This window comes from Glycine soja, chromosome 12 (genome assembly GCF_004193775.1).
Source record: "Glycine soja cultivar W05 chromosome 12, ASM419377v2, whole genome shotgun sequence".
NCBI lineage: Eukaryota > Viridiplantae > Streptophyta > Magnoliopsida > Fabales > Fabaceae > Glycine > Glycine soja.
The window spans coordinates 13,207,625-13,230,583 of record NC_041013.1 but is presented as its reverse complement, the minus strand read 5'-3'; the positions used below and the strand labels follow the sequence as shown (position 1 = coordinate 13,230,583).

Below are 22,959 nucleotides of genomic sequence, written 5' to 3'. Positions count from 1 at the left end.
AGCAGTAGGGTGAAGTAAGGAGGTCTCCTCCACCACTACATCCACTAAGGAGAGATTTGTGAGGAATGGTTTTAGCCAGTGTCCATTGACCTTGAAGCTCTTATATGTGGATTCACTTTTTATCTCAACTGTACCATAAGGAAAAACATTAGTCACCACAAAAGGACCAATCCACTTTGACCTCAACTTACCACTCATGAGTCCGGACTTAGAGTTATACAATAAAACTTTCTGTCCAACCACGAAGTCCTTCTTAGCTATCAAGCTGTCATGGAACTTCTTGGTCTTCTCCTTGTAGAATTTGGAATTCTCATAGGCTTCTAAACGAATCTCATCTAGCTCACTTAGTTGCAACTTCCTTTCCTCTCCAGCCTAATCAATAGAGAAGTTGCAGGTTTTTACAACCTAGTAGGCTTTGTGCTCTATCTCTATAGGAAGATGGCATGCCTTGCCAAAGACAACCCGATAAGGCGACATTCCTATGGGTACTTTTTAGGCAGTCCTATGCGCCCAAAGAGCATCATCCAGCCTGGTGCTCCAATCCTTTATGTTTGGCTGCACAATCTTCTCTAAGATCCTTGTTATCTCCCTGTTTGAAATCTCAGCCTGCCCATTAGTTTGGGGGTGGTAAGGTGTGGAAATTCTGTGCACGACCTCATACTTTTTGAGCAAGGCATACATGGATCTGTTACAAAAATGGGTGCCTTGATCACTAACGATGACTCTAGGGACTCCAAACCTGCAAAACAGATTAGTTCTAACAAAATCTACAACTACCTTAGCATCGTTAGTTCTGGTGGGCTTGGCTTCCACCTATTTTGAAACATAATCAACAGCAAGGAGAATATAAACAAAACCAAAAGAGACAGAGAAAGGCCCCATAAAATCTATACCCCAGACATCAAACACCTCACAGAATAACATGGGTTGTTGAGGCATTTGTTGTCTCCATGAAAGTGAGTCGCCTACTCTCTGACAAGGCTCACAAGTGCTACAGATTCTCCACGCATCCTTGAAGATGGTGGGCTAATAGAAACCGTAGTCAAGCACCTTGCGAGCTATTCTCTATATGCCAAGATGGGCCACCTGGCGCGGAAGAATGACAAAATTGCAAGACCGAGTCAATCTCATGGTCTGGAATGCATCTCCTAATAACCTGGTCACTGCACAACTTCCACAAATAGGGGTCATCCCAAATATAATGCTTAGCATCGCTCTTAATTTTATCATTTTGAGCTTTAGATGCTAAGGGAGGAAAATAGAAGCAACCAAATAATTCACAATATTAGCAAACCAGGGAGTGGGGAAGGAATCAGAAATACTATACAGAATGTACAAATGGTCATCTGGAAAATCATCCCGAATGGGTGAGTCCTCAGACGCACGCTCAATCCTACTCAGATGGTTAGCCACGAGTTCTGTGCGCCACTCTGATCATGGATTTCCAAATCAAACTCTTGGAGCCAAAGCATCCACCTGATCAATCTAGGCTTTGATTCAGCCTTCTTCAACAGGTACTTCAGAGTTGCATGGTCAGTATAAACAATAACACGAGTACCAAGTAAATATGAACGAAATTTCTCAAGAGCAAAAACTATTGCTAATAGCTCCTTCTCTGTGGTAGTGTAATTTGCTTGAGCAGCATCCAAAGTTCTAGAAGCGTAGTAGATCACCCGAGACAGCTTATCAATCTTTTGAGCAAGGACAGCCCCCAATGCGTAATTGGATGCATCACACATTAGCTCAAATGGGGCTATCCAATCAGGTGCCTGAATGATAGGGGTGGTAGTCACCGCACTCTTGATGCAATCAAAAGCCTCATTGCACTGGTCATCAAAATCAAACTGCACCTCCTTTTGTAGCAGATAGGATAGTGGAAGGGCCACTTTGCTAAAATCCTTGATAAAGCGCCTATAAAACCCTGCATGACCAAGAAAAGAACAAACCTCTCTCACGCAAGAGGGGTAAGGCAATTGTGAAATAACATCTATTTTTGCAGAGTCTACCTCTATGCCCCTACTGGAAATGATATGCCCTAAAACTATACCTTGTTCTACCATGAAGTGACATTTTTCAAAATTCAGCACAAGGTCAGTTTCAATGCATCTATTAAGAACTCTATCCAGACTATCCAAACATGTATCAAAAGAGGATCCATAAACAGTAAAATCATCCATAAACACCTCTATGAAACTCTCTAAAAAGTCACTGAAAATGCTAAGCATACACCGCTGGAAGGTACTAGGGGCGTTGCATAGGCCAAAGGGCATCCTCCTATAGGCAAAAGTGCCAAAGGGACAGGTGAATATGGTCTTTTCTTGATCCTCAGGAGCAATATGAATTTGTAAATAACCAGAAAAACCATCAAGAAAGTAATGAGACTTACCTGCCAAGCGCTCAAACATTTGATCAATGAATGGCAGAGGAAAATGATCTTTTCTGGTTACCTGGTTCAGCCTCCTATAATCAATGCAGACTCGCCAGCTGTTCTGCACTCTTGTGGGGATAAGCTCATCCCTTTCATTCTTAATCACTGTGAGGCCTGTCTTCTTAGGAACCACTTGTACTAGACTCACCCACTAGCTGTTAGAAATGAGGTAGATGATTCCAACTTGTAAGAGCTTAGTCACTTCCTTTTTCACCACATCTAGAATGACGGGGTTGAGTCACCGATGTGGCTGCCTCACTGGCTTAGCTCCATCCTCTAAAAGTATCCTATGCATGCATGTAGATGGGCTAATACCAGGAATGTTTGCTAAAGCCCATCCAATGGCTTTCTTGTGCTTCTTGAGAACTAGCAACAACTTCTCCTCTTGCTCAACAGCAAGGGAGGCAGAGATGATCACTGGAAATTTTACGTTGTCCTCCAAGTAAGCATATTTGAGGGTTGCTGGTAAGGGCTTCAACTCTGGTGTGGGTGGTGGCTGAACAGTGGGAGGAACCAGGGTAGGAGAAGAAGAAGGTTCCTTAGCCTGTACCTCATAAAGCAAGTCAGAAGTATATGTACTTCCTGCAACATGGTTAGTGCATTCTAACTCTAAAAAATCAACATCAAGAGGTACAACACCCAGAAAATCAGAACCAGACTCAAATTCAGATTCATTCTCAGCATAAAAATCAAATACAGGATCAAATTCAAACTCAGATTCAGATTCAATGCATAAGGAATGGCAAGTATGCAAATCAGATAAAAATGGATGTTTCCTACCATGAAGAACAGAATCAAAATCAAACATATAATCATCAACAATCTGATCAATTATCTCAGCACGAAAAATAGAATGATCCTCAGATGGATGTTTCATGGCATCAAGAATGTTAAAATGAACAACAATATCACCAAATTCTATAGACAATGTGCTAGCATAAACATCTATCTTGGTTCGGGCTGTTTTCATAAATGGCCTACCTAAAATAATTGGAATTGAACCATGGGAAAAATCCCTTTTCCATATTAAGAACATAAAATCAACAGGAAAAATAAGTTCACCAACCCGAACTAGCACATCCTCTATGAAACCTGCGGGGTAAGCAACACTTCTATCTGCCAAATGAATCACCACATCTGTAGATTGCAAAGGTCCAAGGGATAAAGAATTGAAAATGGACAGAGGCATGACACTAACTGATCTCCTAGATCTAGCATGGCATTCTCAAATTTACTATTCCCAATAATGCAAATGTATTAGTCCAGTCTTGAGAACATATGGAACACCCTTATCAGGATATTGAATGCACAAGCTTTCATAAGTGAAATCAGATGTAGCCATCTCCCTAAGAGTCCTCTCACGAGGTGGAGGTTGAGCCATGTTCTCAGTATGAAAATTAGTAGTTGAATGCTCAAAATCAGAATATTCAGAATCACCAGCAACAAAATACTCATAATGCTCAAAATGCTCAAAATGCACAAAATGAACAGGATGCACACTATGCCTAAGTAATCTATGAAAGGTTCTATCTATTTCAAGATCAAAGGGTTGTAAATCACCTGGATTGCCCCTAGTCATGCACTATATGCAGCAAATCATGTATCTCTCAACAAGCACCTAACAAGGGGGTAAAACTACAGCTATACTCAAACAATATCCAAATGAGCTGAAATTTTGTGAGCAACACCCTAAAATCATGAAAAGATAGCACAAAAAATTTCAAACAAAAATTCAAAGTCTAGCTATGAAAACTACCTAAGAAAAGTTTAGAAAAATAGGACAATAATACTTGAGGTCCATTGCCACGTCATGTAAATTTTCTTCTACCCCAAATGCATATATAATAATAGTCATTCTGATAACCGGAGCAAAAGTTATGGCCGTTTTAAGTTTTGCTAAAAACAAGTCCCCAAAATTTTTGCCTCTCTCAAATTCAGCCACACCAAGTGCTTTTTGGTATTTTTCACACAAAATATGGACCAAAAGAAACTACCACACAAATAATCAGCCAAAAATAACAACTCTAACTATCAAAACCAAAATCGCCAATTAAATTGCAAAATCAGTCGATAAACACTGTTCATAGCATTACACAAAAAAATCAGCATTACACAAAATCAGTCGCAATTTTGTGAGCAACTGAAACAGGGAAGCGCTAAATAGGGGACGCGACTGAAATGCGAAACAGAACACTACACAAAACAAAACAACACACACTCACACACTAAACAAGAGGGCTAGACTCAAAACAACTAAACACTATTATGAACCTTTAGACCACTGCTCCTTGGCAACGGCGCCAAATTTGATTGAGGTCGTACCCGAATCAAATAAACATTAAAAATGCAGTATCTAGGAAGTGACCCTAGGTCGTCTCCCAACGAGCAATGGTCAACCAAACATTCATAATAGATAATAATAAAACAGTAACGAATTGGGGGGTTGTTTGTTTTTGTAATTTAAACAGCAAGCAAATTTTAATTAGAAAATAACAAAATTAAAACATGTTGTTTCCCCTTGATTCACAAGCAAGTCTCTTATCCTAGGTTACGAGAATTTATCCTTAATCAGTTCAACCACTAAATCCAACCCTAAATTAAATTACTAAGTGAAAATTAACATGAGGTTGTCATTATGTGATTAAGCAACACATACACCAATTAATCATAAATGAAACTGATCATTAAGCATGAACGTAAATTAAGCACAGAGACAATTAATCAAGCACTAAACATACATGGATTAATAGCAGCAAATACAGAGTAATTGGTGAAGAGGAGAAACTGATCAGAATTCAATAGTAATAACAAAACCTCAAAGAGAGCTGTGCTTGATCCTCAAGAGAAAACAATGCTGGAGACTTAGCCTTCCATTAATCAATAAAAAACGAAATTGTAGATTGAAGCAGAAACGAAATTGCAGAAAATGAATTTTAGTCTACGTGAACAGTGCGCATGAACAGTAATAAAAACTGGAATTGCAAAACCCTAAAATTATTCTCCTCTCCAAAAAACTCCCTAAACTAAAACCCTGGTGCTGTTATATAGGTCCTCAACCCCAAAGCTTACAAATCTATTTTAAGTACAAGCTCATAAAGGAAATAAAATAAAATCTGGGTAAGATAAGATAAGATTGGATGAAATAAAATCTAGACGAAATAAAATCTAGATGAAATAAAATCTGGATAAGATAAGATTTGATAAAATAAAATTTCCTGCTCTCTTCAAGTCCAAGCCCAATTCCGGATTCAAGCTCAATTGCTTATAATTCTCCTGAAATTAAATTAAAAACAAGATTAGTGAAGTAGGGCCAAATGATAAAACTGCATAATTAATTTGACAATTAAGGCTAATCAGTAATTAAAATGGTGACAAAAAGGGTTAAGAAATAGGAGAAAATAATGACATATCAGCTGCGCTAAGCCTAATCTACAAAAAAATATTTTGTGTGTCTTTAGGCTAAATGTGAGTCTGCTGCGCTTAGCCCACGAGTAAAATTTTATAAGGCGCGCTAAGCCCGGCCTTCTGAGCTAAGCGCCCAGTCAAATTTTTAGTTTTTATTTTTCTGTTTTGTTGAAAATAACCCTAATTAATCTTGTTGTTTGATCTTATATTTTCAGATGGCTTCAAAGAAAATAAAATCATTTGTTTCTTCATCTTCCCATATTAGATTTGACAGATCAAGATTCCATTCATAGGAAACTTGGGAAAGATATAATTATATTGTGGTACCTAGGAAGCTGCTGCCAGAGAGAAATGTGGTAATTTACCACACTGAGTTTGATGAGTTCAAGGAGGAACTCGAGAAAAGGAAATGGGATGAATAATTGACCAATTTTGAAGAAGGCATCATTGATGTTGCCATTGTGAAAGAATTTTATGCTAACCTCTACAACATGGAAGATAAGTCACCTAGGCAGGTGAGGGTCAGAGGTCATCTGGTCAAATTTGATGAGGACACGCTTAATACATTCTTGAAGACCCCTGTCATCATTCAGGAGGGAGAGACATTATCAGCTTATTCTAGATTTGCACTCTGGAGGCCTGATCCTCAAGAGTTAGCTGCTAAGCTCTGCATCCCAGGGAGGGGGTTTGAGCTAAATGTTGATGGTCAGCCTCTGAAGATCCTCAGGAAGAACATGACCACACTCGCTCAGACTTGGAGTGTTCTTTCTTACTCCAACTTGGTCCCTACCTCCCACACTTCTGATATCACATTGGATCGGGCCAAGTTGATTTATGGCATTATCATGAAGATGGACATGAATCTGGGTTACCTCATCTCCCACCAGATTTCTATCAATTGCCTAGCATGACTCCTCTAAGCTTGGATTCCTAGTCTTAATAACAGCTTTGTGTAAAGCTAGAGGAGTCATATCAGATTCCAGATCATTGGAGAGCCTTAGCCCTACCATTAACTTGGCATATATAAAGAAGAACTGTTGGAATCTAGATGATCCAATAGTGACATTCAGAGGGCCAAGGAAGGCTAGGGGCAAGAGATCTGAGGCTCCCCTTACTTCAACAACACCAGATGCTTCTGCTCCTTCTTCATCCATTTTACCAGATCCTTTAGCACCTTCTTCTTCTACTCCAGCTACTCCTACTCCATCTCCTGCTCAGATACCAGTTCTAGCTCTTTCTTCCTCTGGACCATCAGATTTTTCCTTTACACCAAAGATGCTATATGCGATGATACAGAGCCTACACCGAGGGCATGCAATTATCATGCAGAGCTTCCAGAGCTTGGGCCTGCCATCTATCATGGGCATGGAGGAATTTCACTCTCAGGTGGCTTGGCCAGGAGTCCAGCCTTCTCCTTCTGGAGGGGGTGGGACCTCCACAGCCCAAGAGCCTGAGCAGGCAGCAGAGGAGCCAATTTTAGCAGAGGATGAGCTCACTCCTCTTGAGCCATTTTCTTTTGCTGCAGATACATCTATGGCTCAAGAGGAGGAGATTTCTCCAGATCACATGCCAGAGCCATCCCCTGCACCTATATCTGAGGACACCATGCCATCAGCACCAGCCATGGAGCCAGAGCAGTCCATTCTTCAGGATGTACTAGCTGCTCCAGTGCTGGATTTAAATGAAGATCAGCCACAAGATGAGCAAGATGTTTAAATTCTATTTTGTTTTAATTTCTGCAAATCAAGAACAATTTAGTTATTAGTTATTTAGTTTGCTTTATGTTTCAGTTATTTAAATTTCATTCATTTAAATTCCAGTTATTTTAGTGTTGATTGCTTGTACAAAAAGCTTGTTTGAACAGTGAAATGATTGAATCATGTTTCAGTGGTTTGTTTGATATGAAATGAGTGTTTGTGAATGACTTGAATGAGCAAATGTATGAATTGAGTGGACTGGAATGATTAGATGTTTGTTTTGATCAAGCTTGCATCCAATAGAAGAGAAAAAACATGTGATTAGAAGTATGAATAAAAATGTTAGTCAGTTGGTCATATTGATTATGAAGGAATGCATTAACCACATCCTGGTGAAAGTGTGATCCTTAAATTTTGAAAGAAATAACTATCGTTTAGTACTGATTTTTGCATGAATCTCTGAAGTATGGACTGAATGCATGAATTGAGGATGATGAAGGCCATGTTTTGATTGTGATAGCTACTTAGCCAAAAAGCTAACCATGTGCTTGAGTGATTTATCCCTTGCACCCAGTTTGAGATGAATGAATTATTGATTGATTGAACCTTGAGCCTATACAGTGTTATCTCCTGCTACTTGGTCTTAGGTTGTAGGAGAGCATAATCCACAGAAAGCTTGGTTCAAAGCAAATTTGTCCCAAATTTGGGGGAGTAATTATCAAGGTAAATTTGTCCCAAATTTGTGGGAGACATTGGATAAGAAATAAAATGGTCAAAGAAGAGCAGCATATACACACTGTTTTCTATATATATATATATATATATATATATATATATATATATATATATATATATATATATATATATATATATATATAACTATAAGTACAAATAAAAGTGTTTAAGTGTGTATGCTGCAAAGTAATGAAATGAAGCTAAGTGCTTAAATAAAAGGCAAGCATTGGGGTAGGAATGAAGGAAAAGTAAAGGTTTATCTATGGATGAATGCTCTCCTAGAATCTAAGCTTTTGAATCCTAGAAAACCCATGATTTGTTGGCAGCCTAACCTCATTACAAGCCTAGAAAGTCCTTCGAATTCATTTTGTGTGTTTATTTCTATATGGTATGAGATGAAATGCAAAAGTTAGGACTTGTGTTAGTTGTTTATAATGGATTGAACCTAAACACTTGAGCTTGAGTGAAACAATGAATGTGAGGTTTTGGTTGATGATCCTTCCTTGATATCTGTCATTCTCGCTAGCTTATTTCAGTTATGACTCTAATGCATATGTTCCTATCTTTGAAAAGCTGCATGTTTGTGAAAAGCAATTGATTGAAGCATTCTATGATATTCATTTCATATGATTGAATTTTTTTTCTGTGAAGCAAACACCATTTGGATTTACCACTGTATTTTGTCACTTGAAGACAAGTGAATTGTTCTTTCTTTGCTTGAGGACAAGAAAAACTATAAATTTGGGGGAGTTTGTTAGTCATCTTATACGACTAACTTTTATATAGAAAACATTTTCCAAAACTTGTATAGTTTCCCCAATTTATAGTTATTTTGTATGGATTTGTAAATAAATCTTGTTTTATTGTTATAGCTGTCTCTAGAATATTTTCCATGGGATTTAATGATGAAATCTATTCAATTTCAGGTTAAATGAGGCTAAGTCTTAAAGTGCTAAAAATGGTAGTTGCGCTCAACTCACCATTTGGGCTCAGCGCGCATCCATCGCCAAGCGCAGCTTCAGCGTGCTTAGTGCGACAGAAGAATTTGGCAGAGTATAAATATCAAGGTCGCGTGCTAAGTGCGAGACCCACTCGCTAAGCGTGACGATTGTCTTTAGCCAGGCTCAACGCATGACTGACGCTAAACTCAAATCCAGTTACTCGCGCTAAGCACGAGGGTGGCACTAAGTGCAAAGTCGTGGATTCAGAGCCTATTTAAAGCCTGCCTTGTGCAGAATTAGGGTACATAATTTTTAGCAAGCAGTACAGAATTCCAAAGCAAGAACACCACAGTGCTAATTTTGAGATAGAAGCTCTAGAGGAAGAAAAGAGAAGCAGTTGTGCATAGAAGCCTAGGGTTTTTCAATTAGAGAGAGATTAGTGAGATGTAGAGTGATTGTGAGGTGCTGAGAAGAGGAGGAGGGATCCCTCTTCTTGTGTAAGGAATAATTATTTTGTACTCTATCTCATGTGTGTTAGGGTTTTTCTGTAATGGCTGACTAAACACCCTTGTTGGGGATTTCTAAGAAACAACTGATGTAATTACTTTAATATCCAATTAATTGTGTTTTATGTGTTCAATGCTTCTTTCAATACTTAATTTTTGCATGCTCTTGGTCTGAACACCCATTTGTGTGTATAGTTAGGTGACTTTAGCATTGGGAAATGTATTGTTGCCTTAGAACTTGATGGAAGCAAGACTGAATAACTACATTGCAAGGGATGGATTATGGGGTTTTGGTTTTTTGAATATGCTATTACGATAATGCTATTTAAGTTAAGCATAGTCTTACAAGAGGGATTTGCGGACAAAGCTTAGGCTAAATTAGTCTAAACTTGTGAGGGATCGAGGTTTAGTATTTTAGGCTACAACATAGAACACAAAAGCATGATTGATTAGAGAAATATCTTCATATGCATCAGCTTGTTTGTTAGAAAGATCCAACACTTTTACCTTCTGCTATCAACTTTAATTACTTGCAATTTTACTATTTTAACATAGACTTTAGTTTAAATTTTGTTTTTCATCATCAACCATCAATGTTTGTTTCAACAATGCCTTATTTCTGAATATAACTCTGTCTAATACTGGTTCCTTGAGTTTGATATTCAGATTAATCCATTTTAATTTTAAATACTTGATGATCCGGTGCGCTATCCGATGAATCAGATTTCCCTTGAACATATTTGTATAAAGAAAAATTGGACAAAAAGTAACTGCAGGGGAAATCCAACAATAAACCTAATCAATTAAAGATGTTGTGGTTGTTCTTTAATTAATTAAATCATATTAATCAGTTAACATTAATTATTAATAAGAACTAAATATTTACATAATATTCTAAATAATGTAAACAAATTGAATAACATTGCATAAAAATATTCAAGATAATTTCGCATGTATAAAATTATAAAATCATACATACAAAACTTCAAAAGTAAATAAATAATATATGCATATGATTATCCAATATTTAAAACATATAAGCTCTTAACCATTAAATTTAATGTGCATAAATTATTTAGCTTAAACCAAAATAAACATACAATTAATCTTAATAAATAATTCAAACACATTGTAAGTTTACGCTTTCAAAAAGTTAACGCTTTCAAAAGGTTTATGCTTTTAATATTTATAATATTAAACTCAGCTTTCAAGAATGAGAAGTCTACGCTTTCAAAAAGTTTAGACTTTTAATATTTAGAATATTAAACTCAGCTTTCAAGAATGAGAGGATCCAGAATCTTCTTTCCCTTTTTTTTAATATGTAAAAGTTTACGCTTTCAAACTTTTATTTTAAGCTTTTTGCCGTATTGTACCTTATTCTAAAGCACCATTACACTGTTCATCTTTCTTTTCTACTTTTCTTTCCATATTGAACAATATAATTCCAACACAGAGGCAAAAAGGTGTGCATATAAACAAGCGTACCTCCAGCCATTGCAGATAAAACACGAAGTGACGCAAGCACGAATCCGAAGGCAACTTTGTTTTTCCAGACTCTTACCCACTCTGAAATAAATGCTGCATTTTTCTGAATAGAAAAGTAGGCTTGATGATATAAAACTAAGAGCACCACATCTTATTTATAGAGTCTGTCCATCACAGAGCTCAACCAATTCGTTATCAGAACGTGAGCTTGATGATAGGGATGTGAGTTTGTTACTAAACATTCCAAGGATAAGGGTTGAACTTGGGAGAAAAATGAACCAAATTCAAAAAAAAAATTTCCAAAAAAACTGGAACAGAAAAAAACAATTGAAAGAGAACGTGAGCCATTTGAAAATTCCATCAGAAACTAGCACAGAAAGTGCAGCATCAAGGTGAAGGGGGAGGGGTGCTGAATGCCATTGGTGAAACCATAGCAGAAATAGCGGAGACAACTAAGGTGATTGTTGCTGGAGAGGGAGAAAAGGAGATGATAAGAAAAACACATGAATATGATTATGGAGACTTGAAACTTGATTAGTGAGTTAAGGGCTATGTCTACAGTGAGTTGTGCATTACATGGATGTTCATAGTTTATGGAAGGAAATTTATCACGAAGTACATAGCTGCAAAAGTTCCACGTTTTATGGAGTTGTAAATAAATTAGAATAAGAATGTCTTGTTGTAATTCTATATATAGTAATTAATAATGTGTAGCTGCATGATTTTTATATATGGAAATCTATCATGCAGTACATGTTCCAGGCTTTGTGGAGTTGTAAATAAATAAGAATGTCCTTTTGTGATTATATGTTGTAATACCAATAATGTGTAGGTCTTGTACTGTGTTTTATTGATACATGACGACAACAATAAATGTATCAGTCCCTATGTTGCCTTCAGGTTCTGGTGGCAATATCTATCTGCTTGTGGAATATCAATTAGTAATAATTTTTTAATTAAGTATTTTATTATAATTTTGAATTATTAAATAATATTAGTTATGGAAGTTATTAATTTAATCCTATCAGTTAACTAATAAGTTATTTTTATGGACTTATCTTATCACTTAACTAATAATGCATATTTGCTAAGAGTTATTTTTTTGGACTTTTTTTTACCCAAATCAAATATTTAAATATATCATTCCAAAATTATTTAACCAAATAAGTCATTTCACTGTTACAAGAAACCAATTTCTCACTGGTACTTTTTTAAACTGACTTTTAACCTATATTGAAAAGAAAAAAAAATAGTGAGAAAGGTTAACCGATTTTTCAACGTTTTTTTTTTAAAAAAAATTGAGAGTATATTTATTTAATTTTTACTAAAATCTTAGTCAAAATATTTACTCACCGACGTAAACCATTAAAAGCAAAAAAATCCTGATATTTGACATAAAGCATTGGATTCAAAATGTGAAAGTTCTACGTATTAAAACATTATAAACATGCACAAACTCGCGCAAAGAGTTACCACGATTAAAATTTTAAAGGATTAAAATTTTAAAGGAATTCACCAAGTCTACAAACTACAAAGTAACGTTTTGCATTTTCGGGCACAATTTTAAAGCTTTTATAGGCCCATGCAGTATGTGAAATTTGTACCATTGTATTCATGTTCACGAAAATTATGGGACTGCTTAACTGTTTGAACCAAAAAAATCTCATAAACAATAGTAAAATAGCCCATAAAGTGACCCTCATGAAATTGTTAAAGTGACTCTCTGCCTCTCTCTTATCCTTTATTTTTCAGAATTAGCATAACACTATAAATGGATTTAAGCTTCTCTTCAGTTGTATACATTCTAAGAAATTATTTACTTAAATTGCCTAAAAAATATACATTCTAAGAAATTCTTTAGATGAAAACATGTTAAACTGTGAATTAAAGTGTAACAAGGTTAAATATTTTCTAAAGTTAGGAGTGAACTTAACAAAAACGGAGGTGACAATAACAATACCCTTCTATTCAAAGCAACAATCATCATACTCTTACACTTTTCCACAAAATGATTTCATACGCATGCCACAACTGTAATATATATGCACTCCAATTACAAACTCTTATATTTAATAAATTTATTTACTTTTCATGATGATTAGCTTAAAAATTATATCAAAAATGATTTTAAATTAATTAATAATATAATTTTGTTTTACATTTATGATATTAAATATAATAATAAATATATGAAAGTAAAAAATTACCACTATTTTTATAAACGAAAATCATTAAAATTTAGAACATAACAACGTCAAATGGACGAAAAGTATCACATAAGAACTTAATTGAAGTTTTAAAAAATAGATAAACCTTATTAAATATTTTAAAATAATTGAGAAACCGTTTTACTAAATTTACAGCTCTTTACATTACCCTACGGTACAATTAGGTAGAAGTTCTTTACTAAATCGTTTTACTTATTTAATGTTAAAAAATATGTAAGGGCGGAGTTATCACTGCGCCAGTTACATTATCCTTCTAATATCTTCTGCTTCATCGAAGTTTGTAGTTAAAATCATAGTTTTTTCCGCAATTCTAATTAATAATTAGTTATTTGTCTAATATCAATGCCACTAAGAAACAAAATGTAGTGTTAACTGTTCAATTTTCTTTTTTTTCAACCAAATTTCATAAAACCATGAATTAGCCAGAGAAGCCAAAAGACCACAAACACATGTCAATGACAAACATGAAATCCCCACTTCTAAAACCACATTTAATGGTAAGACAAAGGGCACCATCAATCAAAGACAGACATGAATAAATTAGTTTGGATTAAAATTGATTTTGAAATAATATGATTTGTGTTAAATGTTTTTATTATAAAATTAAGTTAAAAATAAAATTCAGTATAAAAAAAAATTATCCAATGTAAAAGTTACTCAGAATTCTTTCATTCAAACTCAAAATTAATTCTCGATCTTCAACATAAAACCATCATGTGAAAATATATCTGAAATAAGTTCTGATAATTAATTCTCCACCGTAAAACCAAATACCTGCCAAATCCCCACTATAACCACAAAAATTGGCAAAACAGGGGGAAGTACCAACAAATCCAAGTCTAAAATTTCTCCCTAGAAGGAAGATAAAAATTAAGAGGAACTCAGCAAGGGATCTGAGAAGTGAACCACTCCATGACATGCAGTGGAGCCTTCACCAATGCTAACGCAAGCTCCACTATTACGGTCAGGCACAAGCAGCAGGGGCATATGCATGTCAGCAACAATCTGCAAATATAACCAAAGTTTTATTTTATTCCAATCAGATCCAAACCCAGATCACAGGTGCAGAAACCGGAGTGACCCAGAACATAAGATATGATAACTAGACAACTAGGAAGAGAGAGAGAGAATAGCTTTTTTTTTTTTACCCAACAATCCATACAATTAGACCAACGATTGAGAGGAGGAGGGAGAGAAAGGCAAAGGGAAGACCCAGCAGAAAACCCAATGGCCTGCAATCTCCGTCTGAGTTGCACATTCCTTCACTTCCTCTGATACTGTTTTTGTTTTTCCTCAAATGGCACACTAAGACTGTACGCAGCTGACTATATTATTTCAACTTCCCTTGTCATTTTAGATGACGAAGGGGCATCTTCTCTGGCATAAACAAAGCCATACTAGACAACTAGATGACCAAGTCCACTCCCAATAAATATACTATAATATTTGCTGGAACATATTTCTTTTTCTAAAGTAGAAAATTCTCTCAAAATCACTAGAGATTGTCTATTTAAGTATTTTTCTTTTCATTTTCCCATCCATTATTCCCTTATTACTCTTCCTAGTTGCTACCTAAATGCCACCACCAGATCCCCTTTGTCACTATCACCATCCAATATTATTCGAAAGTGTTCACGAGATTTCTAAGCTGATTAGAACTATTTTGAAAGTGGACATGTTAGGTGGAATGCAGGGACTGTAAAAGGTAGAAAAATCAATTGAAGTTGTCATTTGACACAGTTAAACTAACTACGACTTGCATTTTCAGTTATAAACTACACGGAATGAGACTTCACGAAGGAATTACATATTATCTTCGTATGGTACTAAGATTTTGAATCTGCTAGCACAAAATCAAAAAAACATGTTGTCAATGGAACTCAATGCGCAGCAGCAGTTAGCAATGTACACATGCTACGGAAATCTAGCTACCTAACTATCATCAAATTCTAACAAATATTATACAAGAATTCGTGTCAAGAAATGCAACAAGGCCACCATTAGCATTGCAGTTCAAACAAATGGGAAGGAAAAATCCCATGCTGCATCAGTAGGATCACCTGCGGGCCTTCAGAATGCTTCCTCTATAATCTGACTGTTAAACTAAAATCCATAATCTTGGAAGCTTCAAAAAACCAAAATAGGCTGGCATCAAGACACCATCTACTCTAAAAATCTGAGATCTGCAACATGAAATAAAAACAATGGAAAAATTAGTTAATAGTAGTCAATTCCAAAGCTTCTATGATAAACGACTTAAACAATCATAAGAAAATATAAGCTTCAGACAAGAAATGCAATGTACAGGAGCACGTGAGAATTAAATAGCATACTATTAAACCTGTAGAATGCATCATAAAAGATAATGCTGAGAAATGCACAAGAGAAAACAGAAATGTTCCTAAAGATCTGCTATTTCTTTTGGGGCTCAGAAGACCAGGTGATATTACAAGTAACTTAATGTCCAAGAGCATTATGCTCCATGGTAATGCATTTTAACTCCCCTCCAAAAACAAGTATCAGAAAACCTAAGAGTCTAATTTAAATTGGATCAGGTCGAGAAATGTAAATTAGGTCTTCAAATAAAGCATATCATAATCAAGCATATAGACCGTACACCAAATTGGTAACAAATAGAAAACAAAAAATAACATTTTTCAAAAATCAACTATATAAACAAGTACAGCAAGGTTGTCAAATCAAGATTCATATCGTGAATTGCCATGCTAATTTTTGAACTGTGAATTATAATGTGTTTCAAATTGTAAGATTCGGACACAATGAAAAATAACATTAAATATATTATATAAATGACATAAAATGTTCAGTGTAATTATTTTAAACTAGAAATAGATAAAAACAACTTATCCATAAGCCTCAAAATGAAATTATTAGCTATATCCAAGTTCGTGGAGCCTTCTATTTTAGAACAATGAAATGAAATACCAAAGTGTTTATGGTTTAAATGAGTGAATGAAATAAAGTAGCGGAATAATCAAATAGGATAAGTTCACAAGTGATCGTTCAATTTTTTATTTTTTTTCATTTTACAGTCTAAGCTTGTATGTCTTTTTAATTTCTTTCACAAGTAATTGGTGAAAGAAAAAAGAAAAATTCTAGTAACACACGCATTGAAATTGGTTTAAATTTATAGAAAATAAGAAAAATTGTAGGACTCGCATCATATTTAATTAGTCTCTCATGATTTGTAATTATTCTCTCATGATTTGTTGAATAGTGTGACTCTTATTGATGATATGAAATTGCACCAATTCATTCATTGTACCAGAAGATTCAAAGTTACTTGTTAATAATCTTATGATATGAATCAAAAGGTGATAAATCAAATTATATTGAATTGTAGGATTACTTTATAGCCCAATAGTAAGATTCCAATATGTCGTACAGTAGAACTACTTTATTGCTAAATTTCCTTTATGCCCCTAATTAATTGAGAAGTCTATTAATGATATGCACTCATTACCCCATGAAAGTAGGTGCATTTATTGGGCTATCAACAAAACAATGTATACTCATTGATTGAATTCGAAAAATAACCACCTCTTAAACATTTAATGTCATGGATAGTCTTAAAATAAAATTAAAATTTGACAAATTACCAATCTAACCACTTCTATTGGTCTTAATGAATTAGAGGTAGTATATAGAAAGCAAGATGAATAACTCATTTTGCTTTAGTATTTGTTAATTTTAATTCAAAAATATATATACAAAAACAAATATATTTTCCTATTAGAGAAGATCCCATGTCACAAGGCCAACAACATAACCAGCAAATTTCACATCAATTTTGTTTAAACAAAAAAGTTCCCAAAAGAAAAGAGACTATGGAAGAAAATGTCAGTCATCACATCCAAAAGAAACAAATAAACAGCACAAAAGCTACAAAAGTAAAGGCATGAGGAAAAAATTGAAACTAGCAGAAACAAAATATAGTGAAGGAACCAGATCATGAAAAATGCTAATAAAGTGGGAACAAATTGGTTGAAAAATTGAACAAAATTACTTACAAAGCTAGGTATATAATCAAACTGTTAGAAGGGGAAAAAAAAGTCCCTAAGCATTCCTAAAAGGCAAGGCACAGTCAACCTAAATATTTTCCCCTCAACCCACTAGGATATTTTAGAAAAACCATGAAAATAGATTACTAGATCAAAATTACAGTAGTAATTAATATACAATATCATTGACCTAACAAATTTAAAAACTCCATAGAAGGAAAATACCATCGACAACCAAAAGAAGATGACATGAGATACTGATATGAAAGAAAAGTCTATTGGCATATAATAAAATCATTAAATCAGTACAAACTACACACAGAAATAAACAGCTATCTTACTGCCAGGCTAATATAAACCATGGTCACTGAAGTTTATGACTTTTTTTTTCTCGATGCTTTGAAGTTTATGACTTTGTGCAACTGTGTACATTTCTTTTATGAGACCTTAGAAGGACTATGTTTCCAAAGGGGCAATAACACCCCACTAATTGACAACAATGAAGCAGCAAGATAGGATGAAAGAGCAAGAGTCATTGAGAAAAAAGTAGCCTCATATCTTATACTGACAAAATCTAACTGATTATGAACACCAAAAGAAACACCAACCACTTTTAATACAATTTAGACAGATATTCAATTTCATAAATAACTGGATCATATGCAACGCATACACACTGCACTCCACCACACACTGCACTCCACCACACACTTTATAACAAACAAGTAATGATCATTAATCATTCATAAGCAACAAATTCATTACTCGGGTTTTTTTTAAGTTTTTTTAAAAAAAAAAGAAAAAAAGAAAAAATCAGCTTGAAAGCTACAAACATTCCTCTTCAGAATGGAAAGGGAGAAGTGCTGATAAATATCACACAGGAGCAAAGGCATACTAAACAACAAGCCGTCAGCACAATGCAAAATAAAACATCAGACTTTTCAGAAAAAAATATATAAATAAAAAATCAGAGCTGTAACTCTACCTGACGGAGCACATTCAGGTCCCTTGCGACCCTGCCTCAGATCCAGATGCTGAGGAACTGTCACTATCAGAATCTGCAACACCACATACCAATGAGAAAGACAGAATATTTGACTTCAGCAAAAGCATGTATATGAACAAATAACACAAGAAATAGATTCTAAATCATTAATCAAAGTACCACTTGAAGAAGATCCAGAATCACTGCTGGAGCTGCTTGAACTGCTTGACCTACTCCCATTATCTGCTTGATTTCCCCTTTGCGCAGGCAAGGGTTGGGGAAGATTCCTTTCATCTGTACACATACAGGCAGATACAATATTTCATATAAAGAAATAATTGAGATAAACAATCCAAAAACACCAACCCTGATTCTTAGAAGTTCACCTGTTAGTGTTTCTTTTGGAATCTCTGCCATAGCTGGTGCCTGACTCTGCAAAAGATAAAGATAAAAAAGTATTTAGCAATAATTGCAGCCCCAACGTAAGCATGGCAATCAGAAGTAAAAATTCTATTCTTTACCTTCTGGATGGCATTCTGCTGCAAAGCTTCTGCTCTAGCTTGAGCAAGTTCAGCCTTCCTTTTGTTTTTGCTCAAACTTTTCTTATAGTTGGTAACAAATCTATCAAGCTCCCAGAGAGTCTCAGCATCCACACTATCAATGTCCACTTCAATTTCATCGTCATGTTGATTAAGTGCTGAATTTCTCTTCTTAATGATTTGTACAATAGCATCAAGCTTCTCTGAAGGCAAGCTCTGAAGGTTAGTGCTTAGTTTTTGCTTTTCCTCAAATGTCATGTCTCTTTTATGAGGATCTTTTGCCTTTGGCTTTTTTGGAGCTGGGGTTCTACTTGATGGAGTAATGCTCATGAGTCTTGGAGTCTGTGTCATTGATTCTGATCTATTCAAAATCCTTCTCATATCAAGAGGTGGTGGTGTAAATGCAGAAACCCTTCTAGACAAAGGTGATAGTGCAGGGGCAACAGCCCCATAATCAAAGCCATATCTCATCTCCCGATTGTAATCCGACTCAATTATAGCCCATCTGTCCTCAAATATCTTTGATAACTGCTCGGCCATTATATGAACATCTTGTCCCGGAGGATTATATGTCATGGCATTACGAAAAGTGAGTCTCACATCCTCTGCAAATTCCTTTGGTGATTTGTACCAATTCTTGTTCAGCCTAGACTTCACAGTTCCCAAGTCCATTGGATGAGTGATAATAGTAAAATAATCATGCAAACCAAGAGCCTCAACATCAACAGGAGCATTAAACACCCAACCATGCTTGTGTTTCATCAATTTTTCAAGCAGTGAACTACAGCTTTTGAAAAACTTAGATCCCATCCCAAAACCATGTCCCATTTCTCCCCCACCTTGCTTCTTCCAATTCAATTTCGACTTCTTGTTACTCTCTGCGGGTGGAAATTTGTCTTTCGCAAGCAAGAACTCTGAGTTACGATAAAATTGGTTTGCTTTAGGTGTTCTCTTCTCCTTCTCAACAGTTTCACAGATCCCTTGACTATTCTCCAACATTGACAAACTTAACTGATGCAAAGGCCTGGTACTGGCAGGTTCCCGTGGAACACCAGCAGATGCCACCTCTGAGTGAGCACGCTTGGCTCCACCAACATTATTAATCCCACTGTCGATTAGCACATTTGAGTTGCCATATCCACCAACTGGCCTCTGCTTCACTTCAATCCTATTAACCAAACATCTCACAATACCAAGTTCCCTTTCAAGCTTCCACCGAAGCTCCCGCATCTGCTGCTTTGATTTTGAGGCCAAGTTTATCTTGATTCGGTCCCTCCACTGCGGCTCCACAACCCCATTTCCCAAAGTAAGGTCTCGGGAGCTAGGAACTGCCTCCTGCTGATGGATGGGGCTAGAAGGCCCATCATCCTGCAGCTGAACATTGAGGTTAGAAGGTTCATCTGGCTGCCGGCTGCACGAGTCATCAGAAACCAGCACTACCAGTGGCTGAACTGTATTCCCATCCAAACTTGAATTCACCCGTGGCCGAGGCAAATTGCCATCCTCCAATCTCGAATTCACTTCTGGCTGAGGGGACTTTCTACCCCCCAATTTTGAACTCACTTGCGGCTGAGCTGTATTCGCGTCCTCTGATCTTGAACTCACTTGCGGCTGAGCCATATTCTCATCTTCCAATTTTGAATTTCCTTGCAGCTGAGCCGTATTCTGATCCCCCAATCGTGGCTGAGCCGTATTCTGATCCTCAGATTGAGGTTGAGCCATATTCTGATCCTCAGATTGAGGATGAACCATATTCTGATCCTCTGATTGAGGTTGAACCATATTCTGATCCTCTGACTGAGATTGAACCATATTCTGATCCTCCAATTGTAGTTGAGCCGTATCCCCATCCTCCAATCTTGAATTCACTTGCGTCTGTGCCAAATTCTGATCCTCCCCTTGCGGCTGAGCCCTATTCTCATTCTCCAATCTTGATCCCTCTTGCGTCTGTGCCATATTCTGATCCTCCCCTGGCGGCTGAGCCTTATTCCCATCCTCTAATCCTGAACCCACTTCAGTCTGAACCATATTCTGATCCTCCAGTTGTGGCTGCCCCAAATTCCCATCCTCTAATCCCGAAACCACTTGAGGCTGAGCCAAATTTCCATCCTCCGGCAGTACAACAGGCTGTGCCAGAGCCTGTGTCGAAACATTATCACCTTTGCTCTTGGCCTCAGCGGCCTCACCAGTGTTGCTCTTCTGAACGGTGCTATTACTGACACTGTTGTCATTGGTAACGGTGGAAGTGGCGGTGCCGTTATTTTCAGTGGTGGAAGCAACGGCGTTAGGGTCTTTCTTTACTTTCCTCCTCGTGTAAACCTTTCTCTCCCCGAATCTCTGTTTCTCTCTGGCTTCGTCATCTCCTCCAACCATAGGCTCCGAAGCCATACATCCAAAACCCTAATCCTAACACCAATCCCAAATCCCCCAAATCCTAGGGTTTTACACACCAATAAATCAAAGAATCACACATAAAAGCCCAAAAAACAACAAAAACCAAATAAATGATGAGAAAAATCAAAACCCTAGAAATTCCTAGGGCTTCTTCCACCTCCAAAATCCCTCCGCCTCACTCAGAACCTTCTCCGAAACGAAGAACCAGACCAACCGTAAAAAACGAATCGCAAAGAAAAAATTTAGGGTTTCGAAAGCTCGATTACCTTTGTGTTTCCGATCAGATCTCACACACACACGCACACCACACGCTCTCGCTCTGTGGGTTTTTTCTCTTTCTCTCTCTAGAACACTTCGGTGTTTCTCTCTCTTTCGCTGGTCGTTTTATCGAATCGTCACAGGTGTACGGCAACGGTGCATTCGTGGGGAAGCGGGGACCAGGCTAAAGCGTTTGGGGGTTAAACAACAAAGAGCCGTGCCCGGGAAGCATTATATCACCGAAATAAATTCGGGACGTGGACTCACTCGCTTCTATACATCGTGTTTATGACGCACCAATGGCGAGGGACGTGGCATGGCGCGTGTGCCACACGCTAGGTTGGGAGGGTGAGAGGCTTTGGTGGCGGGGAGTTTCGTTTGCGAGAATTTCTAAAGTTATCTTAGGCGGGGGAGTGGCGCGTGCTTCGTACTCTCCGGTTTAGGGGCTTTCGGTCTAGCTGGTGCTCGGAAGGTTCACACACTCGCCCTCGTAGCGGGTGGAGAGTGTTAATTTTTTAATTTTGTTGTGTTTGGGTTGGGTGGGTACTGGGAAGGCCTTATGTGGGCTTTGTGATGTTATGGGTCAAAAGCCTGGAAGATTCTCACTAATGAAAGCCCGTGACAATGAAAATCTAGTTTTTACTTTTCACAATATAAAAATATAAATAGTTGACCAAAAAATTTGTCAATATAAAATAAAATAATTTTTAGATTGTCCGGTTAAAAGAATTACAAAAATTCCTAGTTAATTGTGTAGATAATATAAAGAAAAAATATGTATAATATAACATAAATATCCTTAATTAAAAAAATGTGTAAAAATAAAGAACATTAAGAGTAACATTATAATTAAACTTATTTTTTAACTCAGAAAATTTAAATTCTCACCTTTGTTTTGTGAGAATATTTTTATGGAAAACTTTGCCAAAAAAAATTCTAAGGAACATTATTTCCTAAAAATGTTATTTAAAAAAAACCAAATCAAACATGAAAATTTAATATTTTCAACTTAAATATTCTAAAACTTTCCTGTTAGCAAACGCTCATAAGTGCTTTAAATTCCCAAAAGCAACTTTCTCTTATTTTGGTTTAAAATGGGAATATTGATATGCTTCACTTGCTTCTTCTTTTTTTTTTTAGTTTATTCCTTCTTAACAAATTATCAATGCAAGGATTAATTTTTAGATTTCTTTCCTTTCGCCTCCTTCTATTTTTTGATTTTTTTTATTGTTCCAAATGAATGCTAAAAGTGAATATGAGTAATTAGAGGTGGAATAATCTTTATTAAGAAATAAAATATGTATTACATTTATATATTAATCTTTCATTATTAACA

The 22,959-nt window shown here is 36.2% G+C and overlaps 2 protein-coding genes across 2 annotated transcripts; both read right to left on the bottom strand.

Moving 5' to 3' along the window:
- Positions 1–14,072: 14,072 nt before the first annotated feature.
- Positions 14,073–15,033, bottom strand: LOC114380573 (signaling peptide TAXIMIN 1). The gene is made up of 2 exons (XM_028339690.1): positions 14,574–15,033; positions 14,073–14,430 (listed from the first exon to the last, which is right to left on the bottom strand). The coding sequence occupies exons 1-2, from the start codon at positions 14,681–14,683 to the stop codon at positions 14,307–14,309; spliced, it is 234 nt and encodes a 77-aa protein (XP_028195491.1). The 5' UTR covers positions 14,684–15,033; the 3' UTR covers positions 14,073–14,306.
- Positions 15,034–15,155: 122 nt separating this feature from the next.
- Positions 15,156–21,830, bottom strand: LOC114380571 (transcription factor GTE4-like). The gene is made up of 5 exons (XM_028339689.1): positions 18,954–21,830; positions 18,819–18,864; positions 18,613–18,726; positions 18,433–18,505; positions 15,156–15,608 (listed from the first exon to the last, which is right to left on the bottom strand). Exons 1-4 carry the CDS (start codon positions 21,357–21,359, stop codon positions 18,447–18,449), a joined length of 2,625 nt encoding a protein of 874 aa, XP_028195490.1. The 5' UTR covers positions 21,360–21,830; the 3' UTR covers positions 15,156–15,608; positions 18,433–18,446.
- Positions 21,831–22,959: the final 1,129 nt, after the last annotated feature.